We start from the raw sequence: 14717 nt of genomic DNA, 5'->3' as shown, positions 1-14717 counted from the left end.
TCAGATGCCATTATGATGTCTTGTTAATAAATAGAATGCCTTCGTTATACTGTACATGTTGTGATATTACACAAAATATACAGCAAAGTGAATAACATGACTGTTATTTTGTTTATGATGGCATGATCATGGTATTAAGGTATATACATGTATCAATGCACTGAATACAGTTGATCGAGAGTGAACAATACACTGTATGCTAGGCGCAACATTCAGTTTCAAATGGCAACATTTCACAAACAACGGTTAGTGAAGATTGTTAATAAAAGCTATTTAATGTGTAAAACAACCAAATTATCACCACACACTATCTTTCTGGGTATGTTTTTTATAAATAATACATCCAAGGTTTACAGACACCCATAACATTTGCATGACAGCTGATCAAGAATTAGGGGTGTAAATTTCCACTGGCCCACTCAAAATGACAACTACAATTTTGCCATTATCAAACCTGATCTAGCAAACCCTTTTTCTGATCAATCAGAGCCTTGATTTTATCTAATGCGACGCGATCTGGATAGAATGTGTCTATGCTTGATGCTATTTAGTGCACTGATCGTACTGTTTCTAATACTAACAGTGGACTAGCGGTATTATGCTTGTCTATGAATCTGAAGGTCCCTGGTTCAAACCCCCCTAATTATGATACTGTAGTGATAAGGGTTTCCACTATCCATACCAATATTTGTATTATGTGAACCATCCCACTAAGATACTGTAGTGATAAGGGTTTCCACTATCCATACCAATATTTGTATTATGTGAACTATCCCACTAGGATGCTGTAGGCATAAGGGATTCAGTTATCCATACCAATATTTGTATTATGTGAACCATCCCACTAAGATACTGTAGTGATAAGAGTTTCCACTATCCATACCAATAATTGTATTATGTGAACTATCCCACTAGGATGCTGTAGTCATAAGGGATTCAGTTATCCATACCAATATTTGTATAATGTGAACCATCCCACTAAGATACTGTAGTGATAAGAGTTTCCACTATCCATACCAATATTTGTATTATGTGAAATATCCCACTAAGATACTGTTGTGTTAAGGGTTTCCAATATCCATACCAACATTAGTATTATGTGAACCATCCCACTAAGATTCTGTAGTGATAAGGGTTTCCACTATCCATACCAATATTTGTATTATGTGAAATATCCCACTAAGATACTGTAGTGATAAGAGTTTCCACTATCCATACCAATATTAGTATTATGTGAACCATCCCACTAAGATACTGTAGTGATAAGGGTTTCCACTATCCATACCAATAATTGTATTATGTGAACCACCCCACTAAGATACTGTAGTGATAAGGGTTTCCACTTACCATACCAATAATTGTTATGATGTTAACCATTACACTAAGATACTGTAGTAATAAGGGTTTCCAGTATCCATACCAATATTTGTGTTTTCACTATCCATACCAATATTTGTATGTGAACCACCCCACTAAGATACTGCAGTGATAAGAGTTTCCACTATCCATACCAATAATTGTATTATGTGAACTATCCCACTAGGATGCTGTAGTCATAAGGGATTCAGTTATCCATACCAATAATTGTATTATGTTAACCATCACACTAAGATACTGTAGTGATAAGAGATTTCACTATCCATACCAAAATTTGGGTTTTCACTATCCATACCGTTATTTGTACTATGTGAACCATCAAACTAAGATATTGTAGTGATAAGGGTTTCCACTATCTGCATTTTTTTCCTTCTTTAACTAGTACCAGGGAACGGTACCTTTCCCAAAGCCTACCGGAGGCTTCCCAATTTGAGCACCTGACCTTTCCCAATCTCCATATCTACCACCCCCAACGATCCTTGGTGCTGTTCCCAATCGCCAGTGCCTTTAATTTTATAAGGGTTTCCACTATCCATACCAATATTTGTTTTATGTGAACCGTTCCACTATATAAGATAACATAGTGATAAACATTTTCACTAACATACCAATATTTGTTTTATGTGAACCATCCCACTATATATATTAAAGATTATGTAGTGATAAGGGCTTTCACAATCCATCGCAATATTTGTATAATGTGAACCATCCCACTTAAATAATAATAATGGTTGTTAACCATCACTATCCAATATTTGTTTTATGTGATCCATCCCACAAAGATACAAAGATACTGAAATGTTTTTGTTTGTTCACTATCTGTATCAAATATCTGTTCCAAGGATATGGTAAAAAGGGGCTAAATGCATGTGCATAGTATCGTCCCAGATTAGCCTGTGCAATATGATATTTTTCATTTAAAGAAAGTCTCTTTTTAATAATAGTCAAGTGTATACACGAAGTGTCGTCCCTGATTAGCCTGCATGGACTGCACAAGCTAATTTGAGACAAAACTTTATGCACATGCATTATGCCCTATTTTCCAAGAGCAAATGTGATCCATTCCACTTATATACTAAGATACTGCAGTGATATTGGTTTTTCATGATCTTTATCCAATATTTGTTATCACGTGATCCACCGCATTAAGATACTGTAGTGATATTGGTTGTTCATGATCTATATCCAATATTTGTTTTCACGTAATCCACCCCACTAAGATACTGTAGTGATATTGCTTGTTCATGATCTATATCCAATATTCGTTTTGACGTGATCCCTCCCACTAATATACTAAAATACTGTAGTGATATACGTTGTTCATGATCAATATCCCATATTTGTTTTGATGTGATCCACTTTTTGGGAAGATAGCCCATGGCTTTGGAATTGGGAATTTTATCGGCATTTTCATGAAATTGGAAAAATAAATTCATTAGCCTTTTTTTCCACATGAAAAGTCCACTGATTAGGGAAATACTAAATTTGATATAACTCTTTATAATAATCCAAATTAAAAGAACAAAATCATATTATACTTTGTTAGATGTAATTGAATTGAAATTGAGATAAAATACCCATTAGACTTCTTTCTAAAAAAAAAAAAAAAAAATTGGGGAATTTTTTGCCACATTTTGGGAAAAAAGTATACTTTTTGCAATTGGGAACATAGCCGAATTTCGGCTATAAAATCGGGCCAAAAAAAACCCTGCTAATATACTAAGATACTGTAGTGATATTGGTGGTTCATGATCTATATCCAATATGTGTTGTGACGTGATCCAACCCACTAATATACTTAGATACTGTTGTGATATTGGTGGTTCATGATCTATATCCAATATTTGTTTTGACGTAATCCAACCCACTAATATACTTAAATACTGTAGTGATATACGTTGTTCATGATCTATATCAAATATTTGTTTTGACGTAATCCAACCCACTAATATACTTAGATACTGTAGTGATATACGTTGTTCATGATCTATATCCAATATTTGTTTTGACGTAATCCAACCCACTAATATACTTAAATACTGTAGTGATATACGTTGTTCATGATCTATATCCAATATTTGTTTTGACGTAATCCAACCCACTAATATACTTAGATACTGTAGTGATATACGTTGTTCATGATCTATATCCAATATTTGTTATCACGTGATCCACTCCACTAATATACTTAAATACTGTAGTGATATACGTTGTTCATGATCTATATCCAATATTTGTTTTGACGTAATCCAACCCACTAATATACTTAGATACTGTAGTGATATACGTTGTTCATGATCTATATCCAATATTTGTTATCACGTGATCCACTCCACTAGAGAGTAAACAATACACTGTATGCTAGGCAAAACATTCAGTTTCAAGTCGCAACATTTCACAAACAACGGTTAGTGAAGATTGTTAATAAAAGCTATTTAATGTGTACAACAACCAAAGGATTACCACACAATATTTTGCTGGGCATGTTTTTATAAATAATACATCCAAGGTTTACATACACCCATTACATTTGCATGACAGTTGATCAAGAATTAGGGGTGTAAATTTTTACTAGCCCATTCAAAATGGCAAATACAATTTTGCTCTAAGAAAACACAGAATGGCCCTTATTTCAGATCAATCAGAGCCTTGCTTTGGTAACAAGCACTTTTCTGGAACAGGTGGGTGTGATTACAGTGTGTCGATGCTTGAATTTGCATAAGGTGAACGATCCCACTATGATACTGTAGTGATAAGGGATCCAACTATCCATACCTATATTTGTATTACGTGAACCATCCCACTAAGATACTGTAGTGATAAGGGATTCAACTATCCATACCTATATTTGTATTATGTGAACCATCCCACTATCCATACCAATATTTGTATACTGTACTGATAAGGGCTTCCAATATCCATACCAATAATTGTATTGTGAACCATCCCCCTATCCATACCAATAATTGTATAATGTTAACCATCCCACTATCCATACCAATATTTGTTATATGTGAACCATCCCACTAAGATACTGTAGTGATAAGGGCTTCCACTATCCATACCTATATTTGTATTATGTGACCCATCCCACTATCAATGCCAATATTTGCATTATGTGAACCATCCCACTCAGATACTGTTGTGATAAGGGCTTCCACTATCCATAGCAATTTTTGTATTATGTAAACCATCCCACTATCCATGCCAATATTTGTATTATGTGAACCATCCCACTGTCCATACCAATAATTGTATTATGTGAACCATCCCACTAAGATACTGTAGGGATAAAGGCTTCCAATCTCCATACCAATATTTGTATTATGTGAACCATCCCACTATCCATACTTATATTGTATGATGTGAACCAACCCACTAAGATACTGTAGTGGTAATGGTTTCCACTATCCGTACCAATATTTGTATGATGTGAACCATACCATTATCCATACCAATATTTGTAGTATGTGAACCATCCCACTATCCATATGAATATTTGCATAATGTGAATCAACCCACTAAGATACTGTAGTGATAAGGATTTCCACTATCCATACCATTATTTGTATTATGTGAACCATCCCACTAAGATACTGTAGGGATAAGGGCTTCCAATATCCATACCTATAAATTGTATTATGTGACCCATCCCACTAGCCATACCAATATTTGTATAATGTGAACCATTCCACTAAAATACTGTAGGAATAAGGGCTTCCACTATCCATACCAATATTTGCGTTATGTGAACCATCCCACTATCCATACCTATATTTGTATTATGTGAAACATCCCACTATCCATACCAATAATTTTATTATGTGAACCATCCCACTTAGATACTGTAGTGATAAGGGCTTCCACTATCCATGCCAATATTTGTATTATGTGAACCATCCCACTATCCATACCAATAATTGTATTATCAATTTAAGTGTACCATCCCACTAAGATACTGTAGTGATAAGGGCTTCCACTATCCATGCCAATATTTGTATTATGTGAACCATCCCAATATCCATACCAATACTTGTATTATCAATTTATGTGAACCATCCCACTAAGATACTGTAGTGATAAGGGTTTAAACTATCCATACCAATATTTGTATTATGTGAACCATCCCACTTAGATACTTTAGTGATCAGATTTTCACTATCAATTCCTTATATTTGTATTATGTAATCCATCTCATTACATGGTGATAATGGTTGTTAACCATCACTACCCAATATAAGTTTTATGTGATCCATCCCACAAAGATACCAAGATACTGTAATGATATTGTTTGTTCACTATCTGAATCAAATATTTGTGCCAATGCTATGGGAAAACAGGGTTTAATGCAGGTGCATAGTAATGTCCAGATAAGCCGGAGCAGATTAATATTTTTCATTTAAAGAAAGCCTCCTTTTAACAATAGTCAAGTGTATACACAAAGTGTCAACCCTGATTAGCCTGCAGCTAATCTAAGACAAAACTTTATGCCCATGCATTAAGCCCTGTTTTCTAAGAGCAAGGCTCATTTGTATTATGTGATCCATCCCACAAAGATACTGAAGTGATATTGGTTGTTTATTATCTAAATCTAATAGTTGTAATGACGTGATCTAACGCACTATGATACTGTAGTGATATTGGTTGCACACAGCAAGAAACACAACTGTTAGACTGTTAGTAATCTCACCATGCTCAATTAAAGTTTGGGCACGAGTAAAACGTCCATGCAGTGCAGTCATGTGTAATGGGTTTCGGCCGTCATCGCACTAAAAGCAAAAAGTTATTGTTCACATCATAACATGTTAACAAATACGTTAGGTGCTGAGACTTTTGGGTTGTATGTTTTGAATATGCTTTTCCAGCATGCAACCTGCATGGACTGTTCTGAAAATCTAGAAGAATTAGTGGTTATTTTCAGTTCAAACTGTTGTACAATGGTGATGGTATAAGTGTTAATCATGCAAAGCAAGATTTAAAAAAAAATAAAAAAATAGAAGCAATAGAACTTTAATATATTGTTGTACACACATTGTTGTAGCTCTACATATAAGCAGAAAGAGAAACAAAACTAGAAATGCGAATGAATATCCGATATTTGGTGTTCAAACCTTGATATCTAGAAAGAGAGAAGAAGTCTCAAACATAACGCAGCATTGTCCCAAAAGTAAGATGCATCCAAAAAAGGTTTCTTTATTGATGACTAGGAGCCCTTAGCTTAAGATTACAGGACTATTTGAAGGTCCAGAAATGACTACCAATGAAGAGATGAAAAAAAGCCATAAAAGGAATAAGGCCTTTTTTAAGAGATGTTTATTTCTTACATGTTCGTTATTTTTTTAATAGAGAAATATATATGCAAGTACATAATTATGTGCTCACTACTTATTGCAAATAACAAAAAAGCTTACACTGTACTTCAAAAAATATTACAGAAAATATCTGAGAAGCAGTTAGAGCAGATAAAAAGTGAGTAGGGAACAAAAAACAAGAGCACCCCCTTGCGGGAGCAGACCGCTCATCTATTTTCTTTTTAAAGGTGAAGGGACTCTCAATTTCAATCACAAAGGAGGGAGGGGTGGAACGAAGAGGGGTGTAAAGTGTGGGGGTGTGGACATTTATTACATTATCTTCCAAAAATGCGGGGGGGGGGGGGGGGGGGGGGGGGGGGGGGGGGGGGGGAGAGGGATCCTTGGGTGCGATGGTTGGAAGGTATTTCAAAAATAAAATAATAACAATAAATATTTGTATTTTTTAACCGTTTCAAAAAAAAACATTGGGGGGGTGGGGAGTATAGTGTGAGGGTGTGGTGGTCATTTGTGAGATGATCTTAAAAAAAAAAAAAAAATTAGGGGGGGTGGGGATTCAGAGGGGGGGGGGGGGGGGGGGCACGGGGGATGGTTTGGGTGGAGTCTATTGTGGTATGTCAGGTAAGAGTAGTTTTGTCAAAGTATCAATCAAATCTAATCATAAATAAAGAAGTTATGGCAATTTTAGCAAAATTTAATAATTTGACCTTTAGAGTCAAGGTCATTCAAAGGTCAAGGTAAAATTCAACTTGCCAGGTACAGTAACCTCATGATAGCATGAAAGTATTTGAAGTTTCAAAGCAATAGCCTTGATACTTTAGAAGTATAGTGGATCGAAACACAAAATTTAACCATATATTCAAAGTTACTAAGTCAAAAAAGGGCCATCATTCCGTAAAAATGAAAACCAGAGTTATGCAACTTGTCCTTTTACTGTACCCTTATGATAGTTTGCGAGTGTTCCAACTATGAAAGCAATATCTATGATACTTTAGGGGTAAAGTTGACCAAAACACAAAACTTAACCAAATTTTCAATTTTCTAAGTATAAAGTGCCCATAATTCCGTCCAAATGCCAGTCAGAGTTACATAACTTTGCCTGCACAGTCCCCTTATGATAGTTAATAAGTGTTGCAAGTATGAAAGCAATAGCTTTGATACTGTAGGAATAAAGTTGACCTAAACACAAAACTTAACCAAATTTTCAATTTTCTAAGTATAAAAAGGGCACATAATTCTGTCAAAATTCCAGTCAGAGTTACATAACTTTGCCTGCACAGTCCCCTTATGATAGTTAGTAGTGTTGTAAGTGTGAAAGCAATAGCTTTGATACTTAAGGAATAAAATGGACCTAAACACAAAACTTAACCAAAATTTTCAATTTTCTAAGAATAAAAAGGGCACATAATTCTGTAAAAATGCACGCCAGAGTTATCTAACTTTGCCTGCCCACTCCCCTCATGATAGTTAGTAAGTGTACCAAGTTTGAATGCTATAGCATTGATACTTTCTGAGAAAAATGGACCTAAACGCAAAACTTAACCGGACGCCGACGCCGACGCCAAGGTGATGACAATAGCTCATAATTTTTTTTCAAAAAATAGATGAGCTTAAAATGAAAACATTCGTCAAACAAAAGTACACTTTTTTTAGAACATGCAATTTAAATGCATTTTCAAAAAGGTAGGTGCAGATGCATGAAAGTTCAATGGATAAAATGCAAGTCCAGGATAAAAGCAAAGTAGCATTCAGGAAATTAAAGCAATTTAAGGAAATTCATATGGTAATTTAAGTAGCTATACCCCAAAAATGTTGCCTTCAGTGATAACATCGTACAGAATATATGACATGTAACAAACACATCAGAATATGAACTACTCCACCAAATGTATCGAAATGAACAGAGAAAATCTGCAATGATTTCTATTGTTTGGTCAACGTAGCAGTATGTCAAACAAGACATGTACTCAAGCTGAGAAGTAGTGTATCTTATGTCCTTCCCCATGGAACTTTGCTTTACCTAGAGGATTATGCAAGCATAGATTTAAAAAAAAATGAAATGAGTATTACCTACAAAACAAACAGTGTAGTTGCTTCAACATTTTTTGCTAGATATATTTTTACAGCAAAATTGTTTTAATATTTTCATTTAAATCACACCAGTTAATATGCTATTTGATGTTTAGCCTGCATGCCTTAAGTTCCAAACGAGGATTCTTTGTCAAAAAAATAGTGACATTATTCAATTACTTTGCAAACCATGGCTCCAAAACAATAAAATCCATATTTTTTGTCTACACACATTGTTAATCAAATGTTGAATGATAAAGCAACCTCAATTATGTTGCTAGCATGTTACTGTAAAAAGTACAAAAAGCGTTCATTAGAAACAAGAGCAGATATTAAGTGTTAAATATGTTTAAGCAACTTCATTGCTCACACTAGTAAAAGCTTGTTACTATTAATAAACATGAACAGCTATAATTAGAAACAGGTTTTCCCGTTCCAAAATTTTCCCGTACCACCATCTTGCACTAGTGTTTGGGTCCTGGTCGCCCAACCGTGTCGTGCTGCCATGTGTATAGCTAACCAGCCGTTGTTTGTCTACAATCAGCGGTAACCACATAAATACTTGCATGAGAGCTAAAATTGGGACAAGTTTCATATGTATAGCAAACCAGCTGTTGCCTGTCTACAATAAAATACCCAAAGGCATTAGAGTAACAATTCGAGAAAAATTTGAATGCTGGATTGGCATTTGTTGGGAATTCTCGTTCATTTTACTTTTGCATTTGTTTGTTTCCACTAAACGATACCATTATGATTGTTAACTTACTACATAGCTAAAAACATAGTAATTGTTCAATATAAAGGCAACATTGGGGAGACATTGACTCAAGTTTCATGATTAATTAGCCTATTGGGCTTTAACTGTTGCCTGTATTTTCTTTTATAAGGTCCATATGACCATTTTTTTATATATAAAATGCCCCGGTTGTGAACTTGTAAGAGCCGTTAGAAGGACAAATGTTCTGAGCAGGTTTCTTTTTACAATTCCCCCCCCCCCAAAAAAAATCGAACAAGAAGTGACTAATTTGGAAAACAATTAGGTAGAAAAATCACAGTCTGGTTATATTTGAGCAGCCATGCAAGAAGATTACAAATTGTGTAACACATATTTTGAAAAAAAGTGCCCAGATTCAAATAAAATACAAACAATAAAAATATTAAAATAACTGACAAGTTAGATGTTGTAATGGTCAATTTGTTGCCTTAACTGGGCTCGATTTGGTCTGCTATTTCTGGGCATAACCATTACTAGAAATCTGAACCTCAAGACAAGGTCAGCTGAACTGAAGTCTTATGTGAGGACTGTCCAAGAAAAAGTGAGCAGTTGATATATGGAAGAGCAACACATAACATTCCATAGCCATGACTATACAAAGATGGTTGACATACTCCCATGTATTGAACCATCGTTCATCTTGCGACCTTTGATACACGCCTAAACATAAATAAAAGAAGATATAACAAAACAAAAAATATTAAAAACACTTTAAAACCTGACAATGTTTCATTTGATCCAAACACAACAACTAGAACTTTATCAATAAAAAATACCCCGTTCACCGCTTTGTCACAGAAATAGCAAACATGTCAATGGCTGTGTTCAAGGGAACATTACTCTACTGCAAAAATGGCTCAGTTCAGAGCACATGACTAGGAAAATGCGAATGGCAGGCATGAAAAAGGTGAATACCATTACTTCATGATGATGACATATTTCAAATTTGAATTCAATCACTTGAGAACTGTAGATGAAGTTTGATAGAAAAACGTATAAAATTGTATGCTCCTGCCATTAAAATGGCCAAGTTCAAGGACACATAACTTAAGAACATGTGTATCACTTAGCATGGAAGTGGTGTTGTACATATCTTCACTTCATGATAGTGACATGTCAAGTTTGACTTCAACTGCTTGAGAAATGCAGAAGACGTTCGCACCACAAACGCAGAAAATGATATGCACAATTAATAAAAATGGCAACGTTCAAGGGAACATAACTCGGGAATGTGTTATTCACTGGGCATGGAAAAGATGTCATGCAAATCTTCTCCTCAATGATGATTGCACATTTCAAGTATGAATAAAATCAGAAGAGACACGTAGAAGTTATTAAGAACAGTTCACCTTTACATATACTGTCATAACAATTAGTGAATCTAAAGCTAACACTGGAACATGGGGATCACCAGGCATCAAAAAGGTGTCTTGAAAATCTACATTTGCAGGTGGTGACATATTGTAAGTGCAGTTCAAACATATTAATTTTAGCTCAATTGCATAGAAAGCCTAAAGCTTATTTGAAACGCTCTCGAGTCCGTTTCCTGACACCAGTGGTGTCTATGGGGGAAATCTAACAAACGCTCCCACATTGGGGATCAAACCCTTGACATGCCGATCTCTAGGCAGACACCATATCCACTACACCACTGCAATCATATTATAAGTTTCAATTCAATCTCCGGAAAAACTTAGAAGCAGTTTGCTACACAAATTTGTAACATTTCAAGCAGACAACATGCACAACTAACCAACCAGAAGTGACCTAAAAATACTCTTGGTAAAACTTTGTGTGCAGGGAGTATAAAAATTATCATTGTCATACTTAGTCTCATCTCTGAATATTAACAAATGAAAATGCTTAGAATATTTGATCATTCATTTGCATGGGTTCAATGTTTCAAATTCAGATTAACTTTCAGAGTATATGTCATTGTGACATTTTGTACAAGATTTTTAGGTGTTCAAAATTTAGATTTGACGTCAGAATATTCATAGTCTTTTCATGTAATAATCAGAATGTTTTGTAGGACCACTTTCACAGCTTAACATTATTGAATAATCATGCATTAGATACTTATTACTTTACATGATCATTACTTTGTACCTTAAAACACGAGACACAATTAAAGGGGCCTTTTCACAGATTTTGGCATGTTTTGAAGTGTGTCATTAAATGCTTTATATTGATAAATGTAAACATTAAATTTCAAAAGCTCCAGTAAAAAATCAAAAATTCAATTTAAAAAAGGAAAAAAAATAGCTCGCAGCAGGGCTCGAACTAGTGACCCCCGGAATCCTTAAGTAAAATCGCATAAGCCAACTGAGCTATACTGCCAAGCATACATAAGATGCGTATTTTATACGTTATATAAGCAATCTTTGTAGTTTCACAAATTTAAACAACAACAACAGAACTCTCCAAATTATTCAATCGTTTCGCGTTGCATTGCTTTATAATTTTTAGGTTTTTAAATCGTCAAAAGATGCATATAATGGCTATATTAGACCATGGCAAATGTTCAGTTATACTGTTCCCTCACAAATATCATAACTAAACCGAAAATGTGCGAATCTGAAACCATGAAAAGATCCCTTTAAGGGGTCACATTCCGGAAACATGTTTAGAACAATTATAACTTCACTTAAAAAGATCATTTTACTTTTACTGATCTATTATGCCTGTATATTGCAAATGTTTTTTTATTTTTCAGCAATGGAATAAATTGTTTACTTAACTATTCATTTATTATTACTTTTAAATGTGTTCTCCAAAATACTTCTTTTCAAACATATACATATACATAATTTAAGCAAATTAACATTTTTTTCAAAGGGGTAAAGATCCATGATATTAACAGAGTGTTTGGAAACAATAAAACATAATACAAGTCGAGGCTTGAGTAAACAAGAGCACCGCATAACGGGTGCCACGCTCGGCTGCAAAGCTTGTCAGAATTTTTTTTTTTTTTTTCACACAGTGACCTTGACCTTTGACCTAGTGACCCAAAATGGGTGTGGCGTGTAGAAGTCATCAAGATGCATGTACATATGAAGTTTCAAAGTTGTAGGTGGAAGCACTGTGATGATAGAGGCAAAGTTAAGTTTTATATTAGAGGTCAGAGTGACCTTGACCTTTGACCTAGTGACCCAAAAATGGGTGTGGCGTGTAGAAGGAGGCTATGACAGCCGAGCTAAAAATTGTATACACATAACACATGTTGACCAAGGAAAACAGTTTCCCACTCAACCAATTGAATGGAAAAAAATTAAAACATGGGTAGAAAATCCCACAATACAATTTAATATCCTGCAAAATTTATAATCTTAAAAAATAACACAATTCACACATTAAAACACAAAGCAACTTAAATCTCACCTGTAACTTGGTGGACGCCCCCTGAGTGACCAGAATTTCTAGACATATACCTCCATGTGTGGATGCTGCTGCGTAGTGAAGTGGAGTCTGTTGATAAAAAGTGTGAAATACATTTAAACATTACAAGTATCATATACATTAAATTTGGGCCGTGTTCTGTGAAACAAGGGTTTAATGCATGTGCGTAAAGTGTCGTCCAAAATTAGCCTGTGCAGTCCACACAGGCTTATCAGGGATGACAGTTTTCGCTTTTATGATATTTTCTGTTTACAGAGTCTCTTCTTAGCAAAAATAAAGTTTAGGCGGAGAGTGTCGTCCCCAATTAGCCTTTGTGTTGACTGCCCAGGATAAACTGGGATGACACTTTACGCACATGCATTAAACCCCTTTTGCAGAGAGCACGGCTTATTTATATAAAATAATTTATAAAATGTGGGATTGTATTTTTTATATATAATTTAGCATCACAAATATGAACTCCATGATAGACTAGAACAGTGATTGAAGATCAAAAATATTTTATCCCATTTTCACCGCGACATTGACGGTATAACACGTTGTGGAATATACTTGCTTGTATTCAACACTGTGGAATATACCTGTCGCGTGCACGGACTACTTTTTAAATGACGTCATGCGATATGCGCTAAAATAAGGTCGATATTGTTTGGTTCATTGATCGAATTATGTCACCCATTAGAAGAAAATGTGCATATTTTGCAGAAAAAAAAAATATATGACATATTCACCAAAAGAAATGTTGAAATAAAATATAAAATTACACGATTTTTGTTTTGTTATTTTTTTATTTATATTTACTTTACCACTGAATGATTTTTCATAAGAAACAAAGTCGACAAAACTTAAGCTTCAAAATTATAACTTTCAACCTTTAAATCTAGTCATATGACATAATTTTTTGCCATCCGTATAATGAATCAGCTGATTGATGGCGTCATAAAATGACATACTTATTGCTTCATTTTCCCCATTTTTTTTGACGATTTATTATAAACGCGACTTATTTCACATGTTTTCTACATGTACTGTATGTCGACATCTGAATTGTCAATTGATCACATTTTCCTTATTTCGTGTAATATGCATTGTTTATAACCAAAGCATATACTTTTGACATTTAACTTAAATATTAAACATGTACAACAAGCCATACACATATCGCATAGTTCATGAATAATCTGCTATGTTTGCTTTCCTATTTAATTCACGTTAAGCATAGAGCTGTGTAAAGTATCAGATGATAAAAATAGCACCACACTGGAATTGGGATCGTCCCATTTTGTACACGGGTATTTTCTACTCATTTATCTGTCGTGTACTGGAATGTTTTCCATTCTTTGTGTATTTATATATTAAATTATTTTCTCGTACAATAAGGGCATCTACCATAGATAAATAAAACATTGTGCAAGTTTAAACATAATTATGTTTGTAAGCAGAAATCTGCAAATGCAACCGAGTTTACCAACGGCTATTATTAGATAAACTGCTCCGGTTCATTTGAACAGCAGTAATGTAGAGTACATGACGTAGCGTGTGACGAATGAGAAAGTTTATCGCGTTCATAAACTCATTTGAATAAAGTGATAGAATGGCATAAGGGTCTTTATTTAACTATGCTAAAATAATTATTAAAGACCCTAGATGCAAAATCGTCAATTATTGAGTTAAATGGATTATTAGATGGATTTTAAAGGATAATTAAAGGTAAGATACTAGTTCTTACGTGTTTTGATTTTTGTTTGTACTTTTGTCGTTCCCTGTTCTCGGGGAAATGATTTTAA

General features: G+C 34.5%; 1 protein-coding gene across 1 annotated transcript in view; it reads right to left on the bottom strand.

Annotated features, from left to right (window-relative positions):
- Positions 1–14717, bottom strand: part of LOC127855674 (serine/threonine-protein phosphatase 6 regulatory ankyrin repeat subunit A-like) — a 99007-nt gene that overhangs the window by 72979 nt on the left and 11311 nt on the right. The window contains exons 7-8 of the mRNA XM_052391429.1: positions 12913–12999; positions 6068–6146 (exon numbers count right to left, since the gene is read on the bottom strand). Of these exons, the coding sequence (XP_052247389.1) occupies positions 6068–6146; positions 12913–12999 (166 nt within the window). The remainder of the gene's footprint in view (positions 1–6067; positions 6147–12912; positions 13000–14717) is intronic.

The sequence above is a fragment of the Dreissena polymorpha genome, chromosome 13 (genome assembly GCF_020536995.1).
Source record: "Dreissena polymorpha isolate Duluth1 chromosome 13, UMN_Dpol_1.0, whole genome shotgun sequence".
Lineage (NCBI taxonomy): Eukaryota > Metazoa > Mollusca > Bivalvia > Myida > Dreissenidae > Dreissena > Dreissena polymorpha.
Note: the sequence above shows the minus strand (reverse complement) of the source record. Positions and strands in the feature narration are given on the sequence as shown.